The sequence below is a fragment of the Manduca sexta genome, chromosome 25, assembly GCF_014839805.1.
Source record: "Manduca sexta isolate Smith_Timp_Sample1 chromosome 25, JHU_Msex_v1.0, whole genome shotgun sequence".
NCBI lineage: Eukaryota > Metazoa > Arthropoda > Insecta > Lepidoptera > Sphingidae > Manduca > Manduca sexta.
This window is the reverse complement of record NC_051139.1, coordinates 1777924-1793857: the sequence shown is the minus strand read 5'-3', so window position 1 is coordinate 1793857 and position 15934 is coordinate 1777924. Positions and strand designations below refer to the sequence as shown.

Below are 15934 nucleotides of genomic sequence, written 5' to 3'. Positions count from 1 at the left end.
TTCTAGTGATGTAGGTAAATTATAAATGTTTTTTTTTTTGATAAAGCAGTAAGAACAATAATATAATCTAGTTAACCACTTCTAATCTACTTACTGCCCTCTTGATAACCACGGCAGAACAGTTGGCTGTTCCCCACTGCGCCACGGTACGCTGTCACAACAAATGTGAAAGTACTCCAATTTACGTATAATCCGCACAAATACAGTATCGCTTTTTTTATCATTACACAACAATTTAAACTGACTCTACAATTTTATCATATTATTTACGAATGCAGTCGCGGTATTTAGACTGCTTTCTAATAGCTCCGACAGCCGTGATCGTCTAGTGGTTAGGACCCTACGTTGTGGCCGTAGTAACCCAGGTTCGAATCCTGGTCACGGCAGTGAACTCACTGTCACGGCGGAGCATTTTTTTTTGTAAACATTTATTGCTATAGGTGCTCCTCCCAGCAAAACAGTGCACTAATCATATTTTTTAGAACTATCTACTTTAAATTGATAAAACATATAGAAAAAAAAATTAAACCTTATCAATCTTATAAAAAATTCGCAAAACTATGCTTAGTTAAAACATAAATATACTCGATCAGCTGCAAGTCAAAAACGGCCATCTTGCTTCTTAATTAGGTTTATACTAGGAAACCCTGAGAGGAAACCGGTGATGTTTTTGACAGCTATTGAAGCAATTCTTAACCACCTTTTAACGCTAAAACAAGTTTATAAGTAAGACTGCATATTTTTCCTGGATAGAATGTACCCACCCACTATATATTTTTCCTGGATAGAATGTACCCACCCAGTGTTTAAACTATTTCTATAACAAAATTTCATAAAAATACGTAGATTTTGAGAGAATCCATAACATTCAGACAGACAGAAAAGGGACTTTGTTTAAATTACTCAAAAAGAGCTAAATTTCCACGCGCCGCTCTATTTCAGTCCACGATTAAATATAAATATGCTTTAAATTTTAAATAATACCATTTTCACCCATTAGCGCTTTTAAAGTTAAATCTTAGATCAAGGATGGAGTTAAACACGCAATGGGCGAACCAAAAGGGCTTAAACACATTTAAACCTCTGATACAGACCCTCGTCAGAAATCTCCATTAAAGCGCTATAAATCTTGACGTTAATCATGTAAGTTTCTAATTATTCGTGTAATAAAGTTGTAAGCTGTCTGGCCTCTGGCGGATTTATAAATTAATGACGACTAACTTGCTTATAATATTTAATATCAGCCCTGTTTTATATACTGTCTCACTGCTGGGCACGGGCCGCCTCTACTACTGAGAGGGATTAGCCATTAGTTCACCACGCTGGCCTAGTGCGGGTTGATAGAATTCAAACACCGCCGAAATTCCTATAGATAATTTATCAAGTTTGCAGGTTTCCTCACAATGTTATCCTTCACCGTTAAGGCACGCAATAATTCACAAATAATACAGACATCATTTTAGAAAAGTCAGAGGTGTGCCCTTGGGATTTGAACCTGCGGACATTCGTCTCGGCAGTCCGTTCACACCCAACTAAGCTATCGCCGCCGTTAGAGAAATGTGAAACATTTTTAAACGTCTTTAATTTTATGACTCCAACAATAAATGTTTCTTTCTTAAAATGAACAATGTTCATACCTAATAACTAACCAGATACATTTTCGCAAACAAAACACCTACCGTCATTATTGGACTGCGAACCAGGCGCTGTGCAACTTTGCCGCTAGATAAAAATATATAAAAGCAAAAGTTTTGTCCGCTGCAAGTGTGGAACGCAATATTGTGGAGCATTTCAATAGTAATAAGCGCCGGGGGAGTTTATCCCGCGTTTTACTGCGGATATTCGCGGTTTTTATACAACACGCTCTGTATTGAACATGAAGGTAATGTTCAATGAATGCATTCCTAGCAATATTCGTAATTTAATTTACGCGAATTGCTTCAATAATCTTTTGTATTTTTTTTATCGCTTTGAATGACGAGTCGAGCTTGCTATACACCTTATGATAAGCGATAGGGCCGCCAATAAACAGTAGAAACACCATCTAACCTTGAATTACGAAGTATTGTTTGGTATCCACTGCGCTCGCCATCCTGATACATGAGATGTTATGTAATGTTTGTATGATAGCATTTTAGCTCTGTTTGATTTTAGCTAATGATTTCTTATGGTTCTCGAATGTTAGACATTAAAATTAAACTGTTTTCGGATTTTATCGTGGTTTTAATATTTTATTTTTCACACGACGTTTCGAAGACTTTGCAGCCTTCGTGGTCACGGGACGGACTGAGGTGTTAGGTCATCCGCCTATCTACCTACATTTTACAATTATACAAATTCTTTTAAAATTTGTTCGCCTATAAAAATATACAACACAACTAAAATAAGTCTATATTAAAAGGGAGAAAGGGAAAAATAAAGAAACATAAAACAAATAATACAAAAAAATATACAAGAAGTAATCAATCTGTCTCTAGGGAGGACGATCTATAATCCCTCATAGCCTCCGCGTGAGGCAGCCCACTCTCTAATTCTAAAACATCCGGATTTATTTAAGCCACTAAGTAGATTAACAAACCGCGTCGAACAGTTCGAAATTTATAAAAGTGTGTAATCCTACGAGTTTTGTTTTATCGCTTTATTTGGTACACATCTAAAAATATAGCGTTGCTCGCAACTTTGCCCGTGAATAAAGCTTTTCCTACTACAAAAGTCGCTAGAGCAGCGGTCGGTACGCGGCCTGCGAACGTTCTGTTTGTGGCCCGTGATAGTTTTGTGATAAGGCTTAAACATCAAAATAAATGTATTAAATTAAGAGTAAGTGCTAAAGCAGGGTTTCTAGGTTTAATGTTATACGTATTGCCCATCTTTAGTTAATTTTGCCACCTTGTGGCCCTTGCCTATCGAAAGGTTGCGACCGCTGCGCTAGAGCACTAAAGTTATTCAGAGCATACATTTTCAAATATTGGGATAAAATAGCCTGTTTGTTAATCTTTAACATAATCTATTCAATATCTCAGTTTAATGAATCCAGACTTACATAATTGTTTTGTTGATTTAAATACAGTGTTAAGAACTCATGTTGGTTATTGCTTTTCTCACGTTAATTTCTTTTGCATTTTTGTTTGATCATTTTCGTATCACCTTTATTGTTGGCATACTTAAATCAAATTGTATAAATCTTTAATGTAAATTATGTCAGTTATGATTGCCTGTATTTGGGTGGTATAATTTAAGTGCCTGGTTTTTTAGTTGTTAATCACAGACTGGCGATCCAATAAATTAAAAAAATAAAGATTCAAACATCCAAACATTTCCACAGAATTACGAATTTACAATATTAGTATGATACTTAAGATAGGATACTGTCATACTGATGACAGCCTCTTGTAGAGGAAGCTACAGAGAGCTGTAGAGAGTAATCAGCGTAGACTAAGGTCTGAACCCTTTGGTTTTCACGATGTCTTTTCATCGTATAAACTTCAAAAAATTGGGGCAGTGTGCCTTAGAGATGGAGTTGGTAGTTACGGGCTTCGTTATGGCAGTCCATTTTCTCTGTTAGGTTATCCCTGAATCACATGTATGGCTGAATGAAGCAATGACGTACATATAGTGAAAATTTGTTATAAAATTGGAGGGATCCAGGATGCAAGTTGCTTACCAGGTGCATCTGGAAAGCTTTACGGGAGGCCTATTTCAGCAATGGAATTCCAAATGTTGATGGTTTTCAAAAACTTGATGTTGGTGATGATGATGATAAGTCGTGGTGACATGTGACGTAGAGAGGTGTGGAATCTCTCGTTTTACTAATAAAACAGGCAGCATAATACTGGCTACCACCTCACTACATTTCTCCTTTGTCGACATATCTCCGTTACTTCAAATCGTATGTCATGTAAAACCTTCGTATAAAGACAAATTTAGCACAGAACTCAACTTCAGTTCAAGACGACCATGAAATTCCGGAAATAACGGACTAGCCAATAAATTGAATAGACGTTGCAACGATGAAATCTTATTTCCGTTTTCAGTTGGAGTGGAGAAGCATTTAATCCTTAACTTTCTATTTCGTAGCTTAAAGATAAGGGAAGGTTTTCATAAAAATGAGTTTTGATAAAAAACAAAGTTAGTATTTTACTCCTCTATATAGAGGTAGACCAAATGAAGAAGCCTGATGATATATAATATCTATTTGTTGCCTTAAGTAATGAGACGGCTAATTATACTCCATTTAGTGAATATTATAACATGTTTTCTGATGTATATGAGCGCAATTCATCGTGCAATCTATGAATCCAGAAGAAAAATGAATGTATTGTAGGCTATAAAAGCAATATCCTTCTCCTCGGGTGGCTCAGTGCCAGATCGTAAGGCTGGTGACCCCAAGATAACTGTCCAGGTCCATCATCAGGTTGGGCATAGAGCAGTATTATATTCACAATAACAGAAATAAAAAGGGCTACAAATCGTTATATGGATTAGGAAGGGAGAAGATTGTTAGGGTCATCAAACACAACAATAAACCGCCACGTTGGAATTCTGTTAGACAATGATACTAATCTGATCAGCGGCATCATCACCGCTACATATTATAATCAACTGAAGTAGTAGGATAAACCTTCAATTAGGTGGAGCGTGTTTCTTGCAGCAAATTTTTTAAGCGAGTCTCACCTATAAACACCGGCAACAATTGCCTCGCCATTGAGTTCGGGCGGGACTTGTTGGAGTTGTTTAGGCTCCTTTCAAGAATCATCGTGCGGGATGGGATATTTGGTCCGCCTATTTGAGGCTTAGAAAACGAGAAATTAATTAAAACAAACTTGTATGCAATTATTTTAAATTTACATTACAATATCAAAAGGTTGTACAACATTCAAGACATTTTTTGTATGTAAATGACTATTGTCTCTGCCATTTTGGTTTATCACGGTTGTAGCCGGGAACGCCTTCCCTGTACGGTGAAGAACTACTGTAATCTTTATCACAGGTCCACCATATACGCCAACCGCTACTACATGACGTACCAGCGCAACATGGTACCGAAGTGCCACTACACTGCAATAAAAAAAAAACAAACGCACATGTCTTTATCTCCGAAGATGTAGAAATGCAACTAAGGCAGCCATATTTCGCTAGGGTGTTCCATCCCATGATGTGATAGAGGGCGAGCCTATCGCCATATCGAGTACAAATCCCGAGCTCCGGGTTGATGCTCAGCAAAAAACTAATAGTAGTCACCCACCTGGGAATCGAACCCGGGGACTCAAAGCGGTGTTGTAACGCACTCGTAATACGACTATATCACCGAAGCAGTAAAAGATTATAAATTTATTCAGTAAATTAGTTATACATACCGTGGACCCTTCCGGAAGACAATCTTGTCCATTTCCACTAATAACCATCATGGCAACAGCCAAGCCGATAAGAAAGATCTTCAAAACCTTCGTCATCCTTCTGGAAGTTTTAGAAAGAACTCATGTCATAATAATAAAACGCTTATTCATTTTAATACTCTTGACTAGCCGATTACTAATAATATTTCTAATATTGTCATTATGTGGCATGCAATACCTTTGAGAATGACACATTACACAATAAAGGCAAGTGAATCTAAAATGAATAATATACAGCTACATGGGCGCCGGGAGGGGGTGCAAGGGGGTGAACGTGCACTCCCCTGGAACAAATCACAATAAAAATAGCCGAATGACAATGGGAACTATCGAAAATAGAGGTTTTAATATGGTTTAGCATATGCAAATAACCACACGATATTTATTTGAAGAAAAAAAAATATGTAGTAGCTACTCATGCTGCATTTCCCTAAAAGTAATCTTTGCGGCGCCCATGTACAGCTATGTATACAGGTACTTACAATTAATTGTTCGTATTCGGGGTGGCGCACTTATTGATTGACAATCAAGGACTGAATTCATTTGAGGAGTGCCGCCATTTTTATACCAAATCGAAATGTATTATGAGATGTTAAAAAACACATATAATTGTAGTATTCTTCCAAAACGTGCTGACGAAAACTATGATAGTGTAAATACCGATCAAAAACAAAGTAATTTAGAAAATATTTGAAGGAAATTACATGACATTTGAACTTCTCTTCACACTATAGTTACCTATTCTGCTTTGTGTACCTAACTTTAGGGACTTTGTGTAAGTGGAACAAACAATGATTATAGTACAGTTATCAATATGGGGTCATAGGGTATTATCATAATAAATGCTTAGATATACTTACTATACAATATTAAATCGTATTATACATATTATAATAAAATTTTGGATAATGTTGACCGTTCGTCACTGCTACCCACCATATTCTTCTACACATGCACGGTTACATCCGGAAGACGCAGCGTATGCAGGCCCTCCACGAGATGGATCAACGACCAAGTGAGGGTCGCCGGAGTCCGATGAATAAGGGCGGCCCAGAACCGGTCCCTATAGCGATCAATGGGGGAGGCCTATGTTCAGCAGTGGACGATTCCCGGCTGAAATGTCGATAATATAAGAATTCCTAGCGTGTTATTCTCTGGTGAAAACTGCATTCCGAACTTTTGGTAGAGTTAATATTGACGGAATGTAAATATTTTCTAAATCATTAACATTTTATGGGTTTAAATAATTTCAGATGAAATTCCAAGGCTACCATTTCAAAGGTTCTTTATGTTTGTCTGCAGGTGCTAAGGATGCGTCGCGATGTACAGTAACGTGAGCGATGGCGTGGACACGGCGGAGGAGACGCATGCGCACACGCTCGCCACACTCCTCGCGCTTTATGTGCTGGTGTCGATCATCGGCATCATTGGTGAGTTGCATTAATCCACCACCAGACACAAGGTGCCTACGAATTCCGGAACATGCAGATCCTGACTGGCCACGGATGGTAATCCATGAGCTAAAAGTGTCTATCCACCCACTCCCTCCGCTTCTATCCCAGGACTAAGAAGAAACTTATTGGATTTCCCTCCAATAAATTTGCCACAGGTCTGAGCGTCATAGTTACACCACAAAAGCGGAAGACAATAACGTCCTCAAATTCAGCACTTATGCAAGCCAGGATTATGAGGGATACTTCCTACAGTCCTGGCTAATCTTAATGGAAGTAAGTGGTAGATCATTATGCAGGTACATTTTTTATAAATGCCCTAAAACACAGTAAACTTGTGGTAATCCATTGACATATATTTAAAGACATTGCGAGGTGCTTAAGGAGTTTCTATGTCTATTATCAATCATTTAAGGGGATCCGATCCTAGAAAAACATCGCTAAGCAAAGAATATCGAACATTGCAACTATACAAAATTACAATATTATTATCAACATTGTGACTTAAAGAAGTGTTTTGTAACTTCACCCCTCTTTTTTTGTCCATTAGTGTTACAGCAGTCCATTAGTAAATACTTCGGGCTGTTATTGTCGATAAAGTGTCAAAAATGATTGGTTACCCACATTCATTCTATGTTTTCCTGGATCATTTTGATGGGAAAATTGTGTCCTTATTATATTACTTAGAACCGTCATAGGATACCAAACCCGTTGTTTTGCTCACATGAGTTATTTCGATTGGTGGTATATAATAAAAAACATAAATGAAGCTATTACCACCGAAAAGGTAGGAAGAGGTGGAACCAGTAGGTACACTGCCTTTCTCCAAGTGTAAGTAAATTAGTACTCGTAGTTGGAAGGATAATTAGAGATAAGATACAAGACGTATTTTAAAGAACACTGTAAAATTTTAATAATTCTATTTTAAGATTATAGCTTAAGGTCCATTTTTCATACATTTTGTTTCACCTTTAATCTGGGTAACTAAACAAGTATTGACAAGTAAAGAATTTAAATTCACGTCTAGTTAGTGATTAGTTCTCGCAGTTGAAAGAAAAACGTAAAAATAATTAATATGCATGGATATTTCGGCCTTTAAAATTTCGTCGTATTAATGAAAAATGGACCTTAAGCTATAACCTTAAACCTTCATGACTTCTTACGTTTACGTGAATGTAAGCAATGAAATAAAACCGTTTTTTGAATTTTATCTCTATTTATTTTTAAACTTAAATTATATCAGCCGTGTATTATATACTGACTGTTGGGCACAGGCCTCCCGTCTACAGAGAGAGAGTAGGCCTTTATCCATCACACTGGCCTAGCGCAGATTAGTAGACTTCACACACCCTCAAAATTCCTATAGAAAACTTCTCAGGTATGCAGGTTGCTTCACATGTTTTCATTTACTGTTAAATCAAGCGATAATTCACAAAGAATACAGACATAATTTAAAAAAATTAAGAGTTGTGTTCCCTTGGAATTTGAACCTGCAGACATCGGTCTCGGCAATCCATTCCACACTGAACTACGCTATCGCCGAGACAATTTAGAATTTAAAATCAGAAAGCAGTAGTGAATTTAATTAGGTTTATCCAATTTCTTGACAGAATAAAAAGAAACGCAACCTAGCATTACCTTTGAAGTGTAAGTTCAAATAGTATCATGAACAATAAATTCGAATATAAATCCAATGCACACCAACGTTTCAAATCCTCGCAAAATCAAAGCAACAGCTTAGCAGTTATATTTCTCAAGAATAAACCAATAAAATCTGCAGACATGAAAGCAATTCTAACAATAAAAGGTTATAAGCGGGAAAAATTCCAAATATACAAGACGGATAAAGTAAATTTTATAAAGATTTAAAAATAAGCTCGAGTTAAAATTGTAAATCTTTTCATTCATTCATATTGGATTCCAAAAGAGTTTCTAAAAACGCAGTAGTTCTAGACGTATCTTGGTATAACCATTGCTAAAATCCGTTTTGTGAAATGATTTTCAGTCTTGAGTAGCCCTCGTTTAACTTTGTTCTATGAATATCATGTACTTCAACGTGTAAATTAAAAAGTTTTAATTGGAAGATTTTCTTTCACTCGTTGGCTAAATAGGTGGCACTTTAATTTTCATTTTAACATTTTGCTAAAGTTTTCACATTTTTATTACAATCCCAATTTACGATGTTGGAGAATTGCAAGGCATATTTAAATTTGGACCAGGTGGTAGGTACAGTCCAGTCCAATAATTTAGGTCATTCAGAAACAGCGTATAGCTTGACATATTATGCTATAATTAAAAACATGTTTCGAAGCAAATATAATACGGTGGTCGCTGTCCAGTAAGGTTTACATATTGGATATTTTCTCAAGTAAGATTCCTCCTTTAATAATTTTGTACAATTAAATTTTGAGAGATGTGGCTATCTGTCAGAACAATATGTAGTGAATTCATTCGTTATAGGATGAGTAGCAATTAATTGTACCTTCTTTTCAGGAAATGTAAGCTTAATGGCCGCGCTGGCTTCAGCTGGCGCCGCAAGACTGCGCACCCCGCAGATGCTTAGCGCATGCGCAGCTGACTTCCTGGTGTGTGCTGCCAGCGCGCCGCTCGCAGCGACGAGAGCAGCCAGGATCCACCAGCTGCCTTGCCATGTCACTTATTACATTGAGGTGAGGGTTGGGAGCAGATATTTTTGATGAGCGTCCAAGTGGGTTGTCTGATGACAACTGATCATTTTTTTCTTTGAGTACTGTCAATACCAATTACCAAGTAGCTGAACAAATTGAAAACTTTAAAATGCTTCTACACGTTAACTCCCATCGAAATATATTTTTTTCTGTGTATAAAATAAAATAAATTTTTAATAGTTTATTTTAGTGGATAAAAAACATATTTTGATGATACAGAAACAAAAGTTTAAAGGCGATTATATAAAATATTTGTGTAACTACTTCTATGGCTGACTATACATACAACAAAGAAAGGAGAGAGACGACTTTTGTGTAAAGACTTTATTATTTACGGTTCTGACTGGCGTAGCTTAATGCAATCATAACTATATAACGGACGATCTGCCATCTTTCCATTTGATGTCTCTGTAGTCATGTATTCTTTTGTCCGTAGTCTTTTCCAGTGGCAGCGAGCACGCTATCCCTAGTCGCTATAGCCGCGGACCGGTGCGGTGCGATACGCCGCGGCCGAGGGTCCACGGTGTACACACGGCCTTTCCTCGCAGTTGCTGCTGTGTGGGTTGCGGCTTTTATGCTTAGTGAGTGATTTTGATAGTTATCTAAACATGACATTGACTGCCTCGGTGGCGTAGTTGTATTGCATGTCCGGTACAATAGCGCTCTGAGGTCCTGGGTTCGAATCCCGGGTCGGGCAAAGTGATATTTGGGTTTTTCTGCTCAGTATCAGCCCGGAGTCTGGAATTTGTGTCCGATGTGGCGATAGGCTCGCCCCCTATCACATCATGGGACGGAACATACTTGGCGAAAAGTGGGTGCCCTAGTTGCGCCTCTGCATACCCCTTCGGGGATAAATGCGTGATGTATGTATCTAAACATATTAGGTACTCACAACATATTGATAATATCATGCCAAAATTAAGTGTTTGTTTTGAATAGAAAATTTATGTAGGTATCTAAAGCATTTGAACCTCATTAAATTTTTTCTAACCATAACAAATAAGCAATTATATTTTGTGGGTAAAACCAATTATGATTTATCATACTTCTAAGTTATTTGTACACAAATGAGAAATAATATTAGCGTTTCTATTTGATTAGGATATATATTATAATAAAATGAGATGGTTATATAAATTTTATAGATACACTAGTGCCATAGTTCATAGTTCAAGGGAAAAAGAAAGTTTATGTAAATGTATTTTTGTATGTATTTATGCTTATTGATATTGACATCATTTTTTATGTTCAGGTGCAGCCGCGCTCACCACGACCTGCGTGTCATGCCCGCCGCTAGCTGCAGCGCATGCCATCGTTACCTACTGCATCCCAGTGATGGTGGTAGCCCGCTGCCACTGGGCAGTTCGCGTCAAACTGACTGCTCTCTCACTGACAGCACGAGCGGCGCATGGAGAGCTGCCCCTGCCAGTACCACTCATGCGCCGACCCACACACGTCATTATCGTCGCTGGCGTCGGCCCCAGGGAGCGCCGAGACGCCGTTGACGTCGGTGACGTCAGAGCCAAGAAGCTCCAGCCAAGCCTCCTAGGTCCTCAACCGCAGACATCGACGCTCCGATCCCGACGCCGCCTCGGCAACGTGCTGATGGGAATCGCAGCGATCTTCGCGATCTGCTGGTGTCCACACGCGGCTATAGTGATATGCGGCGCGTTCGGGCTGCAGGTGCCGACGATGGTGGCGCACTACGCACTGCTGCTCGGCTATGCGCACTCGGCGTTGAACGCGGTCGCGTATTGGGTGCTGAACCGGCATGCGCTGACGTCTGCATGCACGGCGTGGCGCCTGCCGCAGCTGCGCGTGCGGGAGGAGAGGCCCTCTTCCACCAACGAGGCGGCCCTCGGCGCCTTCCACCCTCGGCTCGCACGTCCCGCCCCGTCGCCCCGCCCTCCCCCTTCAAGCTTACTGTATTGATGTCCGTCTATCTTCTAAGCTCTGTCGATCTGTGATTCCTGTTTCTCAGTGCCTCGTATAGTCTACAGGCACCTCGGCTCGCCGGGGCGCCGCTCGTTTCGTCGTTATAAACTTGGTTGTTTGAGATTTTATGGAGAATAATATCCGTGAAGCAATAAAGTGTATGAAACACTCGTAGAAGTTTTATTGTTGTCGCGGATTGTGACGCAACTTGCGATGACGTGGCGTCCCTGGATGTAATGACCGGATTTATCCGGCGGAATGCGTTGCACATAACTGATGGTTTCGGGTTAGTTGAAGCGTTGTTTTAACAACTATCGCAGTGTACATACTTTATCTTCTTATTTTTCGGGGGCTTCCTTTAGCTGGCTGTCTTATTTTTTCTTTCTTCCTTCCTTACTCCACAATCTTGTACCATGCATCCTGTTCGATCTCCCAATTAAAATTAACGAGCTATCAACACAATTATATTAAAATAAACTCAAAATGCAACTATAGAAACACAATTAAAACTTCACTTCCCTAAATATTTATCACGCTAACTGGTATGCAAAAGGTCATATTAAGATTCCAATCACGTATCGCTTGAACGGGTTGGCCTCTGTGGTACATATTAGATTACTTTCGTATCCAATAAACTTCACGCCAGAGGCAAAGCGGTAACCATATTAACAAAATATTGAGCCATGAATAATAAACGCAGTTGTATTTACTTTCTATGTCCTCTACTGTACGAAACGTGTTTCAAACATGCCGGCATAATAATATCGACCAGCGAGGGATAATCATCTCTCGTTTGTCGACATTCTACCATGACCCTACTCCACTTACCATCAGGTCCACTTTGCCGCATCCATATATAAAAGTAAATCTTTGACTCCAAGCCCTTTTGCGCAATGCAATGCTTCGCACATTTGCACAAAGTATATTGAAATATGGGAAATTATTGTTAGAATCTCAGGGTAACGAGCGCAGTGGGCGCCATTTTGTTTACCTGAAAAGCTACGTAGTTATTTATATAAATGCAGCACACTGGCGAAGGGTCCATATAACCCGATCCCTACCGGCTTCCCTGTATGTAGAATCTAATTATCATTAGATCGACTTGCAGTCCACATTCATGCAAATTAGCACCTATAACGTGTCGGGTTCTCTTCAGAAAATATCACCTTTCGCCACTGGATCAGTGTGTATTTATATAAGCGTTACAAAAACACCCTTAAAAAAAACAGTAATAACTTATCTTTATTGCAACAAAAAGAACACAGAAATAATAACATTACGAAGTACATAAACAGTAATTGGCATATCTGAGTTTAAGCATTTCAATTATTGTTAGGGGTCCCCAAACTAGGTTCCTTAGCCGAACAACATTACATTCTCCATATCTCTTACTAGAAAAGGAAAATAAAACCTTGAAAGTACAGAACGAACATAAAATGAAACCACTTAAGCGCATCCGTATTACCCAAAAACAAGCAATTTATCAAGGGGCGCCATAAATCCACGAAACATACAAAGTTTTAATAGATGCCCAGCGAGTCCGAGCAGCGAGTTAAAATGTGGCGGAAAGTTTCCAAATTGTGGGTAGATAACTGCCGGAAGCGTCGCTAGCAGCAACAATGGACTACTCTTACTGGATAATGTAAGTATGTATGCTGAGGAAATGACATTTAGGGCTGATGAATATATGGGGGAATATATATAGTTGGGTGTGGAACGGTCTGCCAAGACGAATGTCCGCATGTTCAAATACCAAGGGCACATACCTCTGACTTTTCTAAAAAATCATGTGTGTATTTTTTGTGAATTTATCGTTCGCTTTAACGGTGAAGGAAAACATCGTGAGGAAACCTGCACATCCGAGAAGTTCTCTTTCAGTAGTAGAGGAGGCCCGTGTTCAGCGGTAGGCATGTATATAATACAGGGCTGATATTATTATTATATATATAAATTAGTTTTCCCTGAGACTCGCCGAGCTTCACTGCTCGGTGTCATAACATGCGTGTTACTGCTGATCCTGGCTTACAGGAGTTGTAGTGGTGGGTGTGAGGGCGGGAAAGTCTAATATTTGGCGGAGCGCAGCGTAGAGAATTTTTTACTGGCAAACTATTATCGACATTGTCTTCATTGAAATAATATTCAAAATTCAATAACACAACTACGTAATGCAGTTTATTGTAAAATAAAAAATTCTGTCATTTAACTATGCGCTAGCAAAAATTTCTAGCATCGATATTAAATAAAGTCCTTTTTATGCCAAAGTAAATATTAACCTTCCATACTTTAAGATACAATGTAGAATCGTAAAAGTTTGTGGCATCCTTACTCGCCACAAGAAACAATATCTCACGCATCACAACACTAACCCATTAACTTTTACGCAATATTAAACTTTAAGTGTGTGGCACAAGGGCGAAATATCAATTTATTTATTTTCCGTATTTTTAGGACCTATCAATGCAGCTCACATCGATAAAGCCTTTCTATAAAATACGTACTATAAGACACAGGTCGGCATTCAAAAAGATAATTTTTTTTTCAAATAACCTGAGGCAATTTGTAAAAATTCACATAACATCACGCTTATCTCCCTTTTCAGGGGAAAGCAGAAGTATTATTACTGCCACATTTATGACAGGTCCTATTTGATAGTGGTAAACCAATAGCCATTTATAGGTACTTCCAGTTTCCAGGCTTATACTGGGCAGAAATCAAAAACATTATCGAAATGAAATCGTGATAACTAGAAAATATGGTTGTAACAAATAACCAATTAAAAATATCATCGAAGTTAAATCACCATATTTTAAAATATGATGGTAATTTATTAAACGTGTTATATTTTTCGTGCAAGTAAAGCACAGCTTGTCAAAAATGAAAAAAACTTAAAACGTTCCAAGCAACTGACTTTAAAAGAAGTGTTTTAAAAATGCTATCAAATTCTAAAGTTGGCGCAAAACGGAACGCAAAAGCCAACAGCCCTTCACATTACCAAAACGTTTGAGGGTTCATAACATTTCAACGCTATAAAATAAAATCTAATGTTATGTTAATAATGTATTAACGAGTTCAAAATAGAGTTCAGATTCGGTCGTTCAACTATTGAAGAAAAAGATTTCATGAACGCTAAAGGTATGTTTTGAGAAACACGCGAGAGTATATCCTAATATTATAAATGCGAAAGTTTGTATGGATGTATGTATGTTTGTTGCTCTTTCACGAAAAAACTACTGAAAGTAAATTTTACATTAATATTGGTTATACATCAGAATAACACATAGGCTACAATTTATAATGATTTTGTGTAATTTGGTCATAACATAACGATACATATCAAGTAAGTCGGAAAAAAAAATCCCGTATAACTCCATCACGCGGGCGAATCCGCGAGCAAAACATAGTAAGAAATATAAAAAAGATAGTCTTTAAAGAGATCTATTCCATCCTTACTCTTCCTAAAATAAATATTGGGAATTTTTATTATTTATTAATGCGCGGTGGAGACCACTTACCTTTAAATGATCAAGTTTTTCTCGCGTAGAGAAACCCATTATATCAACAAACACTGGGTAGGTGAATAGAACGGTTATATCACCGATTTCACGGCTCAATGTCAACGCTCCGGAGTATAGCATCATCCGAGCAAGCATTGGACCGAGTCTCTAACCCCTGTATACCCTACACCGGCATACCAACCAAAACCCGCGGTAACCTTCTTTGGCGCATACGGGACGGCCTCAGATTATCCTGTTGCACGACGCATTAACACAACGCGGCGGATTAGGGTCAAAAACCTTAGACAGTTAAAGAGATAATTTTTCCAAAACATCGATTTAAACTTTATTTACGCTCCACATGTTCACGGAGACATCCCATAATTTACCGCCTTCATATTTATGTCCTGACAAAATTCATCTATTTTTCCTCCGTCCCTCCATTTGTCGCCATTCATATTCATAACAAAGGAAATAGGAGCATGTAAATCGCATACATGTTGGTATCTATCGTTTCAGACAGAGGCGGCTTTAGGGGGACGCGTGCCGGGCAACCGCCCGTGCCTCGCGCTACAGGGACCTCGCGCGGTGTCTTGGAGGACCTATTTTTACGGTCTTACCAACGAAACAGTTAAAACTAGGAACTGTTTTTTTCTCCGCCAGGGGCCTCGTGTGGTTTTTATTTTGGCCTGGGGCCTCCGTTAATATCGCTACTAGTTTCAGGCAACAATTTGCGTGATCTGTTTCATATGATTGTCACAGTTTGTTAAAACTACATTTTATTATGCTGATTATAGAGCGCTAAGTTAAGTTATTTTAGTTTAACTCGCATAGCTGAGATATATTTTCATGTTTGTATGCAGATCGCAAACTACGTTAGTATAATATGGAATTTCCTTAGGTATTCGAGTTAAGCTAAACTAACAGCTTTCTTTTTGGTCTCCAACCGACATAAGGTATTGGAAATACGTAAC

At 38.5% G+C, this 15934-nt stretch overlaps 1 protein-coding gene and 1 non-coding gene across 2 annotated transcripts in view; both read left to right on the top strand.

Annotated features, from left to right (window-relative positions):
* The window catches only part of LOC115446600 (galanin receptor type 3), an 86044-nt gene extending 74408 nt beyond the window's left edge, over positions 1 to 11636 (top strand). Inside the window, exons 2-5 of the mRNA XM_030173320.2 lie at positions 6696 to 6823; positions 9338 to 9513; positions 9968 to 10112; positions 10784 to 11636. Coding sequence (XP_030029180.1) covers positions 6715 to 6823; positions 9338 to 9513; positions 9968 to 10112; positions 10784 to 11463 — 1110 coding nt within the window. The 5' untranslated portion in view covers positions 6696 to 6714 and the 3' untranslated portion in view covers positions 11464 to 11636. The remainder of the gene's footprint in view (positions 1 to 6695; positions 6824 to 9337; positions 9514 to 9967; positions 10113 to 10783) is intronic.
* Positions 315 to 386, top strand: Trnah-gug. The gene has a single exon. It is a non-coding gene; the product is annotated as a tRNA-His (tRNA).
* Positions 11637 to 15934: the final 4298 nt, after the last annotated feature.